At 36.7% G+C, this 14,092-nt stretch overlaps 1 protein-coding gene across 5 annotated transcripts in view; it reads right to left on the reverse strand.

The window, feature by feature from the left end:
* Positions 1-14,092, reverse strand: part of TMTC2 (transmembrane O-mannosyltransferase targeting cadherins 2) — a 261,093-nt gene that overhangs the window by 66,397 nt on the left and 180,604 nt on the right. For all 5 annotated transcript variants that reach the window (XR_009743616.1, XR_009743617.1, XM_061454672.1 and 2 more), the window contains exons 5-7: positions 9,305-9,390; positions 8,270-8,454; positions 6,550-6,628 (exon numbers count right to left, since the gene is read on the reverse strand). Coding sequence is in view for 3 of the 5 variants with exons in the window: in XM_061454672.1 (XP_061310656.1) it covers positions 6,550-6,628; positions 8,270-8,454; positions 9,305-9,390 (350 nt within the window). In the remaining 2 variants the exon portion in view is untranslated. The remainder of the gene's footprint in view (positions 1-6,549; positions 6,629-8,269; positions 8,455-9,304; positions 9,391-14,092) is intronic.

Consider the following 14,092-nt stretch of genomic DNA (forward strand, 5'->3'; position numbering starts at 1 on the left):
ATCTGCTTTCATATTTGTTCTGTTTCAGATGCATGATGTCATACCAAGCAAAGGCCATTTCCTTGCAGGGATCATGTTAGACTTATCAATCAGCAAGTATAACAGAACATTGGCTGTAATAGCACTATGCCTCTTTAAGTGTCATGTACCCATACTTGCAGATTAAGAACATATGTTGCTTTATGATCTTCCTCTTAGGACCCCAAAATATATTGCTGAAAAGACAACTGAAAAATCATCTCCGTAAAGAAGGCAATACAGGATAAACCTGTCCTGAATCATACTTGTATCTGTTAATTATCTGCCACTCAAATTTCTGGATGTTAAAAATGTAATATAGAAAATACATAATTTGGCACTGACAAAAGCAGATGTCAAGACAGAGAGGAACATGAAGATGCACTTTGAAAACAAAAATTTCTAACACATACATTCAGTCAGGATTTAAATTTTATTTTTCCATCATCTATTTGAATTTGGAACAGAAACAGGTTGCCTTAGAAAATGATGGAGAGGTCTGAAACCCTGTGTACAAACCCCTTCCACAAGGGGTTTATATCTTTCATAATGCAACTGTGCAGCTTCCGTGCTCAAATCAAGGCTGCAGATGCACTTACCATAAATGCACCTGTCTGGATACATAACTTCCTTCTTTTTTTCCCTTAGGTACCAGCACATACAATAACAACAATAACACAATAAATCTAGAAGCATAGTTTTATATTAGACAATACTATACTGATGTTTAAGATATATTGCAGAAGATTAACAGTCTTGGTGATAAATATGCAGTGCATGTATATCTCTGCAACAGCTGAAGCATGTAAGTTTAATGCGCACCAAGTTCTGCACAGACTGAAAATATTCTGTTTGTTTTTTTTTTTTTCCTTTTACAAAACAATCTCCTTGAAGATTTCAAGGAATGTATTGTATTCTAAGAGAGCTTTTGATGGATGGGAGTCAATCCAAATTTACTATGGTTGAGCAGTTTTTTATAGGCTTCAATTAGTCAAAGCAAAGCCTTTGATCTTATTTAATTAGACCATTAAGCTACTTTGGAAGGAAAATACTTAAAGTGGAAAACAGATACAAATGAAGGGCAAAATAAAATCACTTGCAGTGTGGACTTTGCACAGCTGTTTCCTGTTGTACAAAGACTTCAGTGAAAGAAGTATACTGACACAAATAGAGGCATTGAGCTCACCTGAGATAATTTCATTTTCCAAAAGATGTGTAGCAGCATATCAGAAGGGAACAAACTAAGAATTCCTAACTGAACAAGTGATTGTACTCTTTTTTTGCCTTTTACTTTATCTACACACATTTAAAATATTTCTTTTTGTCAGTAAAACAGACATTATGCCAGTCTAGGTTTCTTTAAAACCATCTTAATAGAAGCATTTTTCATTAGAATCTTATCTAAGTGGGATCCCTGTAGTACAATTTCAGTATCAGACCATATTTTTGGTCTACAAATGTTATGATTACACTTATTTTCATATAAACCCTGTATGCTTATAATACAAATGCATTTCAGGCTTAGACCCTTAGCTTTTTCAGAACATTGCTTAAGAAAACTCATGCAATTCACATGAAATTATAGATCAACAGTCCAAAGAGATAAAACCGAGAAGACCTGAGAATCAGGAAAAAAACCTCACCAACCAACCCTGTTCTCAAACAGCGCATCCATTACCCCCTCAGCAAACCACTCATGAAACCTTCATACTCAGCTTGAAACCCTCAAACAAAACAAAGTGAAAAAAACAGGAGACACTGCAATCAGCCTGGAAATTTATACACAGCTTTGGCCAGCAGATATAAACTACCATAGTCTGCAAAGTCTCAGAGGAGGAAGGCTTAAAGTAGCAAGATGAGGACAGGGAAGGGGAGAGAAGGAAGCACAGAATTTTACTCCCCTCAGCATTGAAGTGTATTCTTATTTCCCTAGAGCACATAATAAAATATACATATAAAAGAGAAAAGAGAAAAAACAAACTTTTTTTTTGACCAAGATGGTTTTAAAAGAAAAAAAAAAGTAGTTTGTAATGTGCATTTAGTAATAAATTATCAGTAAAGCTTCATGAGATGCATAGGAAGCACAACTGGAGCTCAGACCAGTGCAGGTACAATGCTCTGCATAAGTTATGATGTGGGATATGCATTCCACAGCTTAATCAACTTTGGCTCTTAAAAAGTAAGTCTTGCACAGCATGAATTGTAAAACTATACCAGCAAAAGTGTTTCTTGGAGTTCTAAACAATATTTAAAAGTAATTCAATAAAAAAAGCATTTAATGGGAGCAAGGGGCAAATGGGATAGGAGCCTTAACAATATTAACAGGTTTGTACAAACAACCACATCCACCCAAAAGCATAATCAAATAAAGCAATAGTTATGTTATAATCATCAACACAGAAAGTCCCCCTGCATGCTAAGCCTTTGTACTTAAGATGCAAACCTCTGCACCAGATGTAAAATCTGGCTCCCCTTTCCTGCTCTGTACCTGTCTGCCACTTGTGTACGATTTGTTTTCTGTCCATGTGCATGTAGCAGATTAGCAAAGAGAAATCTAAACTCTAACTTGAGCATCACAAACTGTATTCACTCCTGCAATGTTAGGTTCTCCTGTAACTTGCATTTCTTACTAACAAATGTCTGTCAGACTTTGCACTCCAATGATAGCTGGAAAGGGCAGATGAAGTCCCATCAAGACACTCATCCTTATGATAGTATCTTGCCCATCTAAACCATAACATCTTTCTTGTTACTGTTTAGTAATAAAATAAAGCCTCCATGGTCCACCTCACACCACTTAACTGGCAGGAATATGAATTACTGTAGCAGGTGGGCCAATGTGGTTTTAAAAGCAATGTAATACAATCAACTGTACAATATCAGATTTCAAGAAACACAAAAGACATCTAGAGCAGAGTCTGATCCTTAAGCAATCCTAATATTGGCATTAAAGTGTTCAAGATCCCACAGGGACCATTTTATCTTTTGACCCCAGGCTTTAATTGAAACTTGAAACAAAACATATTACCTATTTAATGCAGCTGAGCTGGACTCTGGCGTTTGTAGTGCATGTTGCCATGCCAAGCAAATTAATCTGTGTAACCTTAGCATGTACTTTTTAATTTACATCAAAGAAATATGACATAGAGAAAATAAATGCCAAGCCAAACCTACACAGCTTGTTGAATAATTATTTTGAATCTAGTTTTAGAGTTTTAATTTTTAGCTGTTTGGGACTCTTTTAACCAAAAGAAAAAGCCCCCCAAAAGGGGGGTGTGTGTGTGTGCCTCTGTGTGTGTGTGTGTGTTCATTTTCTTGGTACAAAGCCAGAGAAACATATGGTTTCTTTAGCTGAGTTGTTGCACACCTGGCAAAATAAATCACAGCAACAGGAGACTGCCCTGCAACTTCTCATATGCACAAATGTAGAACATCCAGCGCTGGTATTCTGGCCCTGCCTTTTGTACCATGAATAAATGCAAAGTCAAATGGACGGCTTGCTTCTTGAGCCCCAGTACTTCTTTTTTGTTTAAGAGTCAAGTTACTTAAGGTTTTAAAGAATGAGAGTCAGCCAGGCAGGCTGGTACACTGGAGGAGTGAGTCACTGGGCCTGCCAGAGTGAAAGGCCAATAGAAGCAAGCACAGGAAAAGAAGTGTAACACAAACAGGTAAAGCAGGTGGTGTAAAGGCTTAACACTGATGGAGTGCTAATGCTACTGTACTCAGAGTGCTGGAGTTCAAACCTATTTCAGTTTAAACAGTTTGTCTCCTATTCTCTTTTGTCATATACATCATACAGGGGAAAAAGCTTACATAAAAGCTTCAATGACATCATTGAATAATTACAAAAAATTAGAGAAAGCAATGTTTTCTTAGCTCATATGCCAATATGTGGCAATTTGCATGTCACTGAACCAAGCAGAGTGATTGATAGAGACTCGGAATACATTAATCACAGTAACAACTGCAGCAGATAATCCTCAAACTCTAGCTACTCTCGGACTTCATGATAAACCATGAAGACTTTTTCCACATGTAAAAAAACAGGCAAAGACCCTTCCTTCCCAAGCAGATGGGGAGCACTTCCCAGTTTTTCCCCCTTCTCTTTAGCAATAAGCATATGGAGAGTGGGCATAGCTCAGTGTCAGATTCATGCAGTTAAAGGCACACAAGACAGGACTGGCCTATTTCAGTTCCTCCAGTCTCCCTTTTAAAGGCAAGAAGCAGGCAGACAAGTTTATGTAAAGCTGTTTATCAGAGAAAGTGTTATAGCAAACATGTTTGTAATTTTATCTTGAACTTCAAAACAGAAATAAACAATCCAGCTGGCCTTCTGATGCCCAGTGACACGGTATGAACTGCAGAGTGGATGTACTCCTGATAACGGATGTCGTGTCCTTGTTCTCCTGTCACACCCAATGCAAAGAGATGACTGAATGGGTGTTTAGGATTTATCTCACACAACTTGAGCTAGTAAATCTAAGCTAGCTATCTCAGCTCCTTTTACAGGAGAAGTATGCTTGCAGGGGTTTATTTGTATAATCTAAAATAAATAATCTAAATCAGATGGTCTTAATTACTCCCCAGAGGTTATCTTTTCCTTTCCACCCTATAAAGTGAGTCTAGCTACCTAGCTTTGTCATGTCATCTAATTTTTACACTAATACAGGTAAGAGAGACTAACCTAACTCACTCCACTACTGCTCAGATAGACACATCCAGGACAGCTTTAAACAAATCAGTCTGAGTATTGCTGTTAATATAGCAGCACTGTGCTAAATTCAAGTCACTACCTGACCCTTTATGTAGCCCCTTGGGTTGCCTTTGCAGCATAGTAAACAAGCTACACCTCAGCAACTGGTGTGAAGCAAGTTCTGGTTTCCCTGCAACAGCTGCCATCACAACAGCAAACAAAATACAAATAAATGCTATGTTAATGATTAGTTTCACTTTACCAAGCTCCATAATAGCCTGTTGCTCTTTGCAAGGTAAGCTCAGCTGACCCTAACTTGTTATGCCACTAGGACATCCATGAAATGCTGGCAGCTGACTAAAAGAAACAAGCCCAAGTATGGGCTAAGCAGTGCACGGAGGAAGTGTAGCAGCAGCCAAACCCAGGCAAAGGACTGAGCTGGTCTTTGTATTCACTATCGCTTTGACTTAATAAATGCAAATCCCAGGAACAGAGTGAACTTGTACATCATGGACTGTGCTTATAAAGGGAGCTGAGAAAGACATTCTGAACCTAAAAAAGTAACAAATGGGAAAAATAAAGTAAAGAAGTAAAGAATTGTATAGGTCAGGATGATCTTAAAGGGAGCATCTACTAATGGGAACACAAAAAGTGGCACAGGCTCACTTTGCAGTGGAACAACCATCATGCTAGAAACAGTGCTGGTCTACTTTTTCCAATTTTTGTACTTCCAAGGAGCACTTTAATCAAAATTATGAAATATATATTTGCACTAAAGAGGGCAGTCAGAGTTCAGAGGATTTGCTGGAGCACTGCAGTACTTCAGCCACTACAGGACACTGATAGCAAGCAGAAGTTTAATTTACACAGTGGTGACTGTTTTGATAACCCAACTGAATTTACCAGCAAATCCTGATAAAACTGATAAAACAACAGTTGCACTAAGATCCTCTGTGAAGTACATGCAATAATCAACTTGTGTGTTCTAGAGATTTTAGCCATTTGTATGAATATGACAAAGCTCAGCACTCAGGGAAAATAAGTCTCCACTGAATTGTATGAATTCTTAAGGAAGTGTTTATAGTATTATTGACATTAGATACTTTGTCACTATGACAAGAAAAGTAATTAATTTAGCATTTACAGAGGCATAAATTAATTTAGGTTTTACAAACACATAGCATCAGTTACAACTACAATTTTAGAATATTTTTTTCCTATGCCCTAGTACTTGTAAGGAGCTAATAAAAGATGTCTTTCTGAATAAGTAGACAGAAGTGAGTGGTGCCTCCTTTCTGCAACTGTGTCAAACCGAATGACATCAACCAATACATTCTCTCATACATTAGGTACTGGGAGAGAAGGGAGGGATGACCACAAAACCCCACATGCTTCCTGTTTATCCTAATTGTTTCCACATATAGTTTTAATTGCTCTACCTTGAACTACTTTAAAGTAAAGCATCTTACATCCTTTTCTGTCCCAGAAAGGAGCTCACAGAGTTTACTGGGCCAGACATTGAGGCTGCTTAGAAGAAACAAATGCCCTTTCAGAGAGAATTCCACTTAATTCTCCATGCATTCTAAACATAAACATGCTGCATAGACACTCCTAAAGACATCAAGTATCTAACAGTCATATATCATTTAGTGTGCCTTATGCAGTGTTGCAGTTGCTGTCATTTAAGCTCTGAACCTGGTTTGGCTTGTATCTACTGAAAGCAATTATTTTGGTTTTGTTAGCTAATTCATTTCAGCACCAGTTGCCTGGCTAAGCTTTTTTGTATCACCCTGCCTAACACCTTAAATACCTTTCTAAGGCAGTAACAATGCACTTACCCATCATGTTGTATAAGCTCTGTGGGGCAAACTGCCTTGGCATTTTCTGTATTGCTTCTTTGTAAACCATGAGGGCATCCTGAAAAAGAGACACACAAGTGGGATAAATCATTAGTAAAGAACCAATTTCAAAACCAGTCTTTCACATATACAGTAAAACCAAACTATCTTCCTTTCAAAATGAAAGGTGCAGAGAGAAAGAAAACACATCATAAATACCAGAGAAAATTAAAATTTCTCATTTATATGTTTTTACAAAGTCAGTAAAGCTTATTGACAAGAGATCAAATTAGTTCCAATATTGCAACTCTCTTCTCTATCCCTCAATGACTCACGAGTTTATAAACATATATTGTATAGACTGTCAGAGAATATGGAATAATATCAAACTGCAGACAAAGGACTTTCTGATGACTAAGCTACACTAAGTGACCTAAAATTATTGTCTACTGCCAAGTAATAACAAAACATAATCCATACAAATGAAGTCGGCTCCACAGAAGGAATGACAGAGATTATAGTGTCAAGAATGCCAAAATTGGATTCCCTTGCAAATGTGCCGTGCCTTGAATTACTTGATCACACATCTATGATTCATTCAACACTTAGTATGCTTACTGGTCAGTCTGTTAGCTGTGCATAATATTCTGCATCATCCCATCAAACAGTCACAACCTGTGAAGGCTGAAATACGCTTGAGAAAATCTAAGTGTATGATCAACTCAAGGCTGGATCAGACTGCAATGATCACCAAGCAGAAATCTGATGGTTTATATTCTTAAAATCCCTTGTACCTCCCAGGCATCAAACTCCACCTCTACGATCTATTGGTCGTGCAGACAACATGCTGCTGTTCTCTTATCTTTATGGATGTATTAGCTGTCTGTGTTTTAACCAATTAGTAACTGCCATCTGAGAAAGCTGGATTCAGCATACAGATGACAAAGAGTTCACGGAGCTTGTGCATGCCTAATCTTAAACAGCTGAATTAACTGTCATGGTCAGGAAGAGTTATATGGATCAAAACCATGCATAACTCCTGTCTGAAGTATGCTCAGCAAGGCAAAGGGAGAACGACTCCTTCAAATACTGCTAAAGGTAAAAGTCAATCAAATGTCCAGTTTTAGTAATTTCATCAGGGAGAATGGAGAGGAATCACAACAGCCACATTTGCACATGTAAATGAAATGGGATGGGTTGGGTACAGCATAGGGTTACATTAAAGATATCCAACCCACATCAGCACTTATCTGAAAATAGCACATAGTGGGATGTTTTTAATCACTGAAGTTTTGAATTGTTCCAACTAGTTCTTGTTTTTTGAGGCTAGAAAGCAAACATAATTGCATTTTTTCAACTAAAGAGGGACTTACTCTGTTTTGAATAAAAAGCCAGTACACTTTAGATCGGCTGGTCTGTAATCAGGCTATATTCTTTGCATACCAGCCATGGGGATAAAGACAAAAGGAATGAATTAACACACAACAGATGTGACCATTGCTAATGTTGACCTGACATCAGAACATCATGCTGCTAATTAACGTCATCACACCTGTGGCTATAAAGAATAAATATTCCCTGTAGAGAATGCTAATCTTGATTTGGTGAAATTCAATCAACTTGTGCCTGTGATGTATTTTGAAAGTCTGGCTGGAAGCAATAGCTATTACTTATGTATGAAAGTTTTATCATTATACAGCAGAAAAATCTGGAGTCTTACCTCATAGTGTCCTTGCTCATGAAAAAGTTTTCCTAAGTTATAAAGACAGCTAGTAACAGAGCTTTTGTGGGCATGAGGGTCTTTCAAATTTTCATCAGGGATCTCTGAACACTTCAGGAAAGTCCTCCTGGCTTCTTCTGTCTTCCCTTGGTTCATCAGGATGATACCAGTATTTAAATAGGCAGCTGTGAAGAGGGAAAAAATATTATCTCTTGATGTGGTTCCAATGTTTCAAAGTAATATTTGAAAGATATTACTTCAAAGTAATATCTGAAAGAGATCCCATGGTTATCTAATCTGGGGTTTGTATAGTATAGATCACTCATGGGTGTAAAGAGGAACACAGAAGAGGTAAAAGTTCAGAGACAACTAAAGAGAAAGTGGCTATTAAGACTGAGGAAGGAGGGAACAGAACACTGGTTAAGCAGGGTGCTCCATTTTGTTCCTCTTTTTAGGACTGTATGAAGCATATAGCATCACTATTTGAAATGTCACAAAAATATATACATATATTCATACATATATATCAAGTATGTGTATACATACATATATAGAAGATTTAATACTGAAGCTACAAAAAAAAAAGACAGCAATCTTAAAAGGTATCCACTTAATTTTGGAACCGATTGCTAGCAACCTTGTATGGATTATTTCCCTTTTCCCCCAGGCAAGAAAGGAAAAGTAAAAGGACTTCAAAAATATGTCTGTTACATCACATACCTCAAAAATAAGAAACTGGCTATATGAAACAGAAAACAGGAGACTGAAAATTTGGGCAACAGCACTTATGGCTCACCACCCCAGATCAGAAGCAGTGCTGTCCAGTGTTAACTCATTAACTGCTTCTTCTGTACACTACGTTAAATGTAGCTGTTGACTAATAAATGCTTTCAAACAAAAAGTGCACATTTTCATTTTTTGCTTTCTGAATTAAAAACTTCATAAGAAAAAAAGTGTTATTAAAGACTAGGAAGATTTCCTTAAAAAAAACCCTGTAGTCAATATCACACAAGTTTGTATAGTTGAAATACTTACATGCTAGTGTGGGTCTGCTACTAATTGCCAGTTTATAGTAATGCAATGCCTCCGAAAACCTGCTGTTCTCCTGAAGTAGTAATCCTCTGCGTAAGGAAAAGGAAAAAGAGAGGGGGAGGTTACTGCAAAGAATAACTTCAAAATAAATGTTGGGAACAAAACTAAGGTAACAAACACATGCTGACTGGTATTTCAGAGATACAACTCTGCGTGTTACTAACAATTAAACGGGAAAAACAAGATTAAGTCATAAACATCAGGTGCATTCACATGGCTTTAAAAAAGCAGATGTTAAATGCAATAATTGGGCTTTTTTGGAAACCAGGAGATTCATTTATTTAGTTGAGAAAACGGTAGACTGTAAGACTTTTAAAAGTGGATGAGGTATGGTGGTGGTATTTTTAAGTCATTCATGTTTAGCCTGTCATTTTCCCTTGACTTGAAATAAGCAGCTCTTTTCCAAATGCACAATAAAATTAACACACTTCACATGCAGTTCCATAAGCAGTCCTCTTATTAAGTAATTTCACTACATTATTTACTGTACAGCTGAGCACCTACACCAGTTCAATTTTTCCCAGTCTTCTTTCTGCTGTGAACAAATTTAATAAACAAAGAGTATCAGAATTGATGCTGAATACTTCCAGTTCTCAGTTAGTTTCATAATCCAAGGGCTTTAATTAAATTTCTCAAGACAAACATCCTTGTGAATTACAATTTACACCAGCCACCCAAAAATTTCTCAGAAATAAGTGGTCTGGACATCATTGATATGCTTAAATGAAGGCTCAAAGCATTACAGTGTCCGTGAAGTTTTAGAAGACTGAAAAAAGCATACACAAATACATTTAAATCACAAGGATCTAAAAATCCATAAAAATTAGTCATTTCACAGTAGAGACTTAGGGCTTATTATCCAGGGGTACATGTCCCTCTTCACATACCTCAAAATATCCAGGAAAAAAATAAATGTAGCTGTTTCTTTTAGGTGGGAGGGTTATCATCTCTATTTGTAGTTTCTCTAACTTAACAGCAATTTTCTCTTCTTCCTCTATGCTTTTATCTGCTGATACCTTTTTGAATTGCAAAGATCCTGGATTTTTTCCATCTCCAGTATCTAATCAGAGAAATTTTTTTTTCCCTCCAAGTCTCACAAAAACTTTTTGAATTAAATCAGTAAACTTTAAGGGAAAAAATCTAACCCAAACCATATTATGACTCTAAAACAGAACAGTGCTTAGCTAAAGAAGTAACCATCATCTACACGGGTTCCTTCCCATCGTTGGGTCAGGCTTTAACAGAATGGAGGAATAGTCCCTCTTTTTTTCTACACTATCAGCACCACACAGCTTTGCTTCTGAAACTCTCAAGTAACTTCAAATTACATAGTAAACCACTTCTAATAGTAACAGGACTTACACTTAGTTGGTACTTGCAGTAATGTGAGCAATGAGGGGATAACATTCAGGATATTTTTTGGCATGGCACCAAGGCTTTTAACTAACTGTCAAGCATCTTGCAGGTGGCAAGAGGTATGATTGTCAGAATAGCAACGACATTTTGCAGATTTTCTAGAACCTGAATTTTGTTTACTCTAAAAAATTGTATAGTGTTATTATTCCAGGGGATGATATTATTGTTGTTGTTATTATTATTATTGCATTTTGATCCATTTTTCTATAGATAGAAATAGAATTAACATAAAAATAAATGACTTGCATTGTCTGACATTTAAGCAGCTTTTTTTTTTTTAATTAAAAAAAAACAACCCAAAACATAAACATTCTTAAACACAATTTTGTGACAAATTTATCAGAAAAGTTCCATTTATATTTTAGTTCTGGAATAAACAATTTCACATATTAAGAGAGGTAATACAGTAATTGGTCAACTTGAAAAAAATAAATTACTCTGGTGAGTGTATGACACTTGTGCTTTTTGGATTTAAAGAACTTTTATTTGTAATTATTATCAAATTAATCTTCTGCGTTCACTACATGCTTTAGTACTGACACACTTGATTAAATACTTGATACTTTTAAGGTCTTTTGGTCTACTTGTCTTTTTTTCCTTTTAAGTTATTCAATTAGCAGACATTGTCTCTCTCTTGCCCCCCACCTTGTTTTTATATAAGTCTAAACACATAAAAAACCCACTAAGCTGCTCAGATGTGAGATTGAATGCTGTATTCCAGCAAATAATTGTTTGTTTCTATTTGTTGTAAGGTTTGTTAGAACAAAAAGGAGAGAAAAAACATAGGATATAATTTTAAAAACCTTGACAAGGCATGAAAGTGCCTCTTTTTCTTGTGAAATTGGTCTTGATTGATCACTGGTTTTCCCTGTGGCTTCTGACAGTGCAAAAATGGTTAGATTTATGAGTCTCTAGTTCTAGTTTCAGATTAAACAAAGTCAGGAAAAGGCTTAAAGGAAAATCAAACAATAAAATTTTCAGCTGAATAAAATCAGGGGAGCATACTTCTGAGAGATAGCTGGCTTGAATGTCCACTGTGAAGGGACAATTAATTTAAATAGATAATCATCAGTTAAGATTATGAACATTTCATTAAATTTGCAAAGCATTCCTGAATTTACAGTGAATATTAGAGGAGTTCAAAAAGCAGTTATATTTCACTTCCAAGATGACAAAAATTACATTGTCTCTAGCTTTAAGCTCAAACAAAACGTAGGCATATAAATATGCTCACAAACCTCTGTGTAATTACTCATAAAATGTGACTAAAACTAAATGCAAACATTTCAAATTTAATTGCTGCCAAAATTAATACTGCTTATGCAACGTCTGGCTTCTCTTTCTAAGGCATGTATTATAATCCCAATCTCTTAACTACATTATTAGTTACTATTACTTCCACAGTTCTATTGCCTCATTCACTAAACAGAAGGAATATAAATGAGCAGTAGTTCAATATTTGCTTCTGTCTCCAGTTTTGACACATAAAACACCACCACCTTTTTATAAATATTTACCTTTGGAGCAAAATACAAATAAGCCCCAGAATCCCATGACAAAGTCCTGCTTCTTTCAAAGCTAGTTGAAGAAAATCTTCACATCTTTAGGTCCTATATTCTCCTTTCTGTTGCTGCGTTTCACAACATCTAAGCCATTTCCAAGACAAAAATCATATTCATTTTCTGCTAGGCATTACATCTGAGAGGCAGACCCAAGGTTCTGAGGGACAGTGCAGCTCACCCTTGATACCACATTGCTACATCAGTGAACCTAATCAGAAGAGATAGCAGGGCCGGTGAAGGAACAGCAGCCCAAGGGACAGACCCTGGGAGTGGAGGATGGATCTCCTCTACTCAAGGCTCTCTGCTGGTTGCTCCAGCAATGTTGCGTTCAGGCAGCAAGTCCAAGGTTTGCCTCTGAAACGATTACCTTTGCAATATGTTAAGTTGCATTAACAAGTCTTTGACAAGCTTCAAGTGGACGTTTGACTATACATTTATCCTCCTCCTCCAGAAACTGGTGAAGTATGGGTTATTTTGTCACTGAAATGCTTCCTTTTTCATTGACTGTAGTCTCATTTCAAAATGAAGGCCAAAGCCATGAAAGCAAAGTTCAATATGCCTCTTGTCTTATTTTCACTTTTACTATCTTCCAGCTAGAGAATTTTCGAAGACTAAAAATTACTTTGAAATCACTAAAAATAAAACTTTTCTATGCCAATTCAACTAGAGAATTGCAAAGTGTTCTTCAAGCAAACTGACCATGGTTGAACAGAAAGAAGTGGTGTCATAAGCTCTGAATTAATTGATGCATAATTAACAGAGTAAGCAAAGCTTTCAAGAAAAGAACTGACTCACTACATAATAGAGGAGCATCAACAGAGGTCAATGAAGTGAGACCCACAGGCCGTAACAATGAAAGTCCATGACCTCCTTGAAGTTCTTAGCATTTCATCAGCCTTGTTTTGATAAACCCATTTCCATCCTTCCTCCTTTATGCAACCCATTATCCTATAGCTGGTTGCTAGGGTTTCAGTCAGAAGCTGGCAATGGCAGATGGAGTCTATGCTTCCTCATCTACTGGCTCTCAAAAACTTTTAAACAAAAATTAGTTCCTTTCCAGTCACCTGGAAAGGAGTGATAATAGATTAAAGGTCTGTAAAAATGGCAAACTGAAAAAGGTTTGATGCGTGAATATTTCCATTTTTCATGTGTGTGTGTGTGAAAATAAAAAGGAAGACTAAATGTTTAGCCAAAACTTTCCAATTTGGCTAGTAAATGTACCTGATTGCACAATCAATGTAAAATTTGGTTGCCATTTTTTTTACTATTCTTTATTACATTGAAGACATCTTTAAAAGGTTCAGGGTGCATTTCTAAGGTTCGACAAATATACAGTTCTACTCCATTTCCTTTTAAAAGAGACCGTTGATTTTTATCTCATATTGCTACTTCCTTCGCCTATAGTAAATATGGGAAGAGTGGAGGAAGTTTCTCTGAATGACCAATTTCTAGAAGCAGAGGAAGAACATCCGTCAGCTGGAGTTCACACTCTGTGGGCACTGCTGAGTCTCCAGTAGCTCACCCCTCCCAGTGGCAGGGCACATGGATATGTAAAAAAGTTCTTTGTATAGCTAGGAGTGGATTTGTTCTTGCCATGCCTTTCCCCTTCTTTGTTTACACTTTGAAATGATAATTGCTCTTTAGAGATCACTGGCAGAGGGTAGAAGGTGTAGAAAGAATACAAAAGCAGCGATGCAGTACAAGGCATTGAACACAAGCCAGTGGAGGAGCATGGCAACTGGCACGCATTTGA

The sequence above is a fragment of the Pezoporus flaviventris genome, unplaced genomic scaffold (assembly GCF_033815535.1).
Source record: "Pezoporus flaviventris isolate CSIRO_AGI_PZ_B2104156 unplaced genomic scaffold, CSIRO_AGI_Pfla_v1 ptg000016l, whole genome shotgun sequence".
In the NCBI taxonomy this organism is placed as follows: Eukaryota; Metazoa; Chordata; class Aves; order Psittaciformes; family Psittacidae; genus Pezoporus; species Pezoporus flaviventris.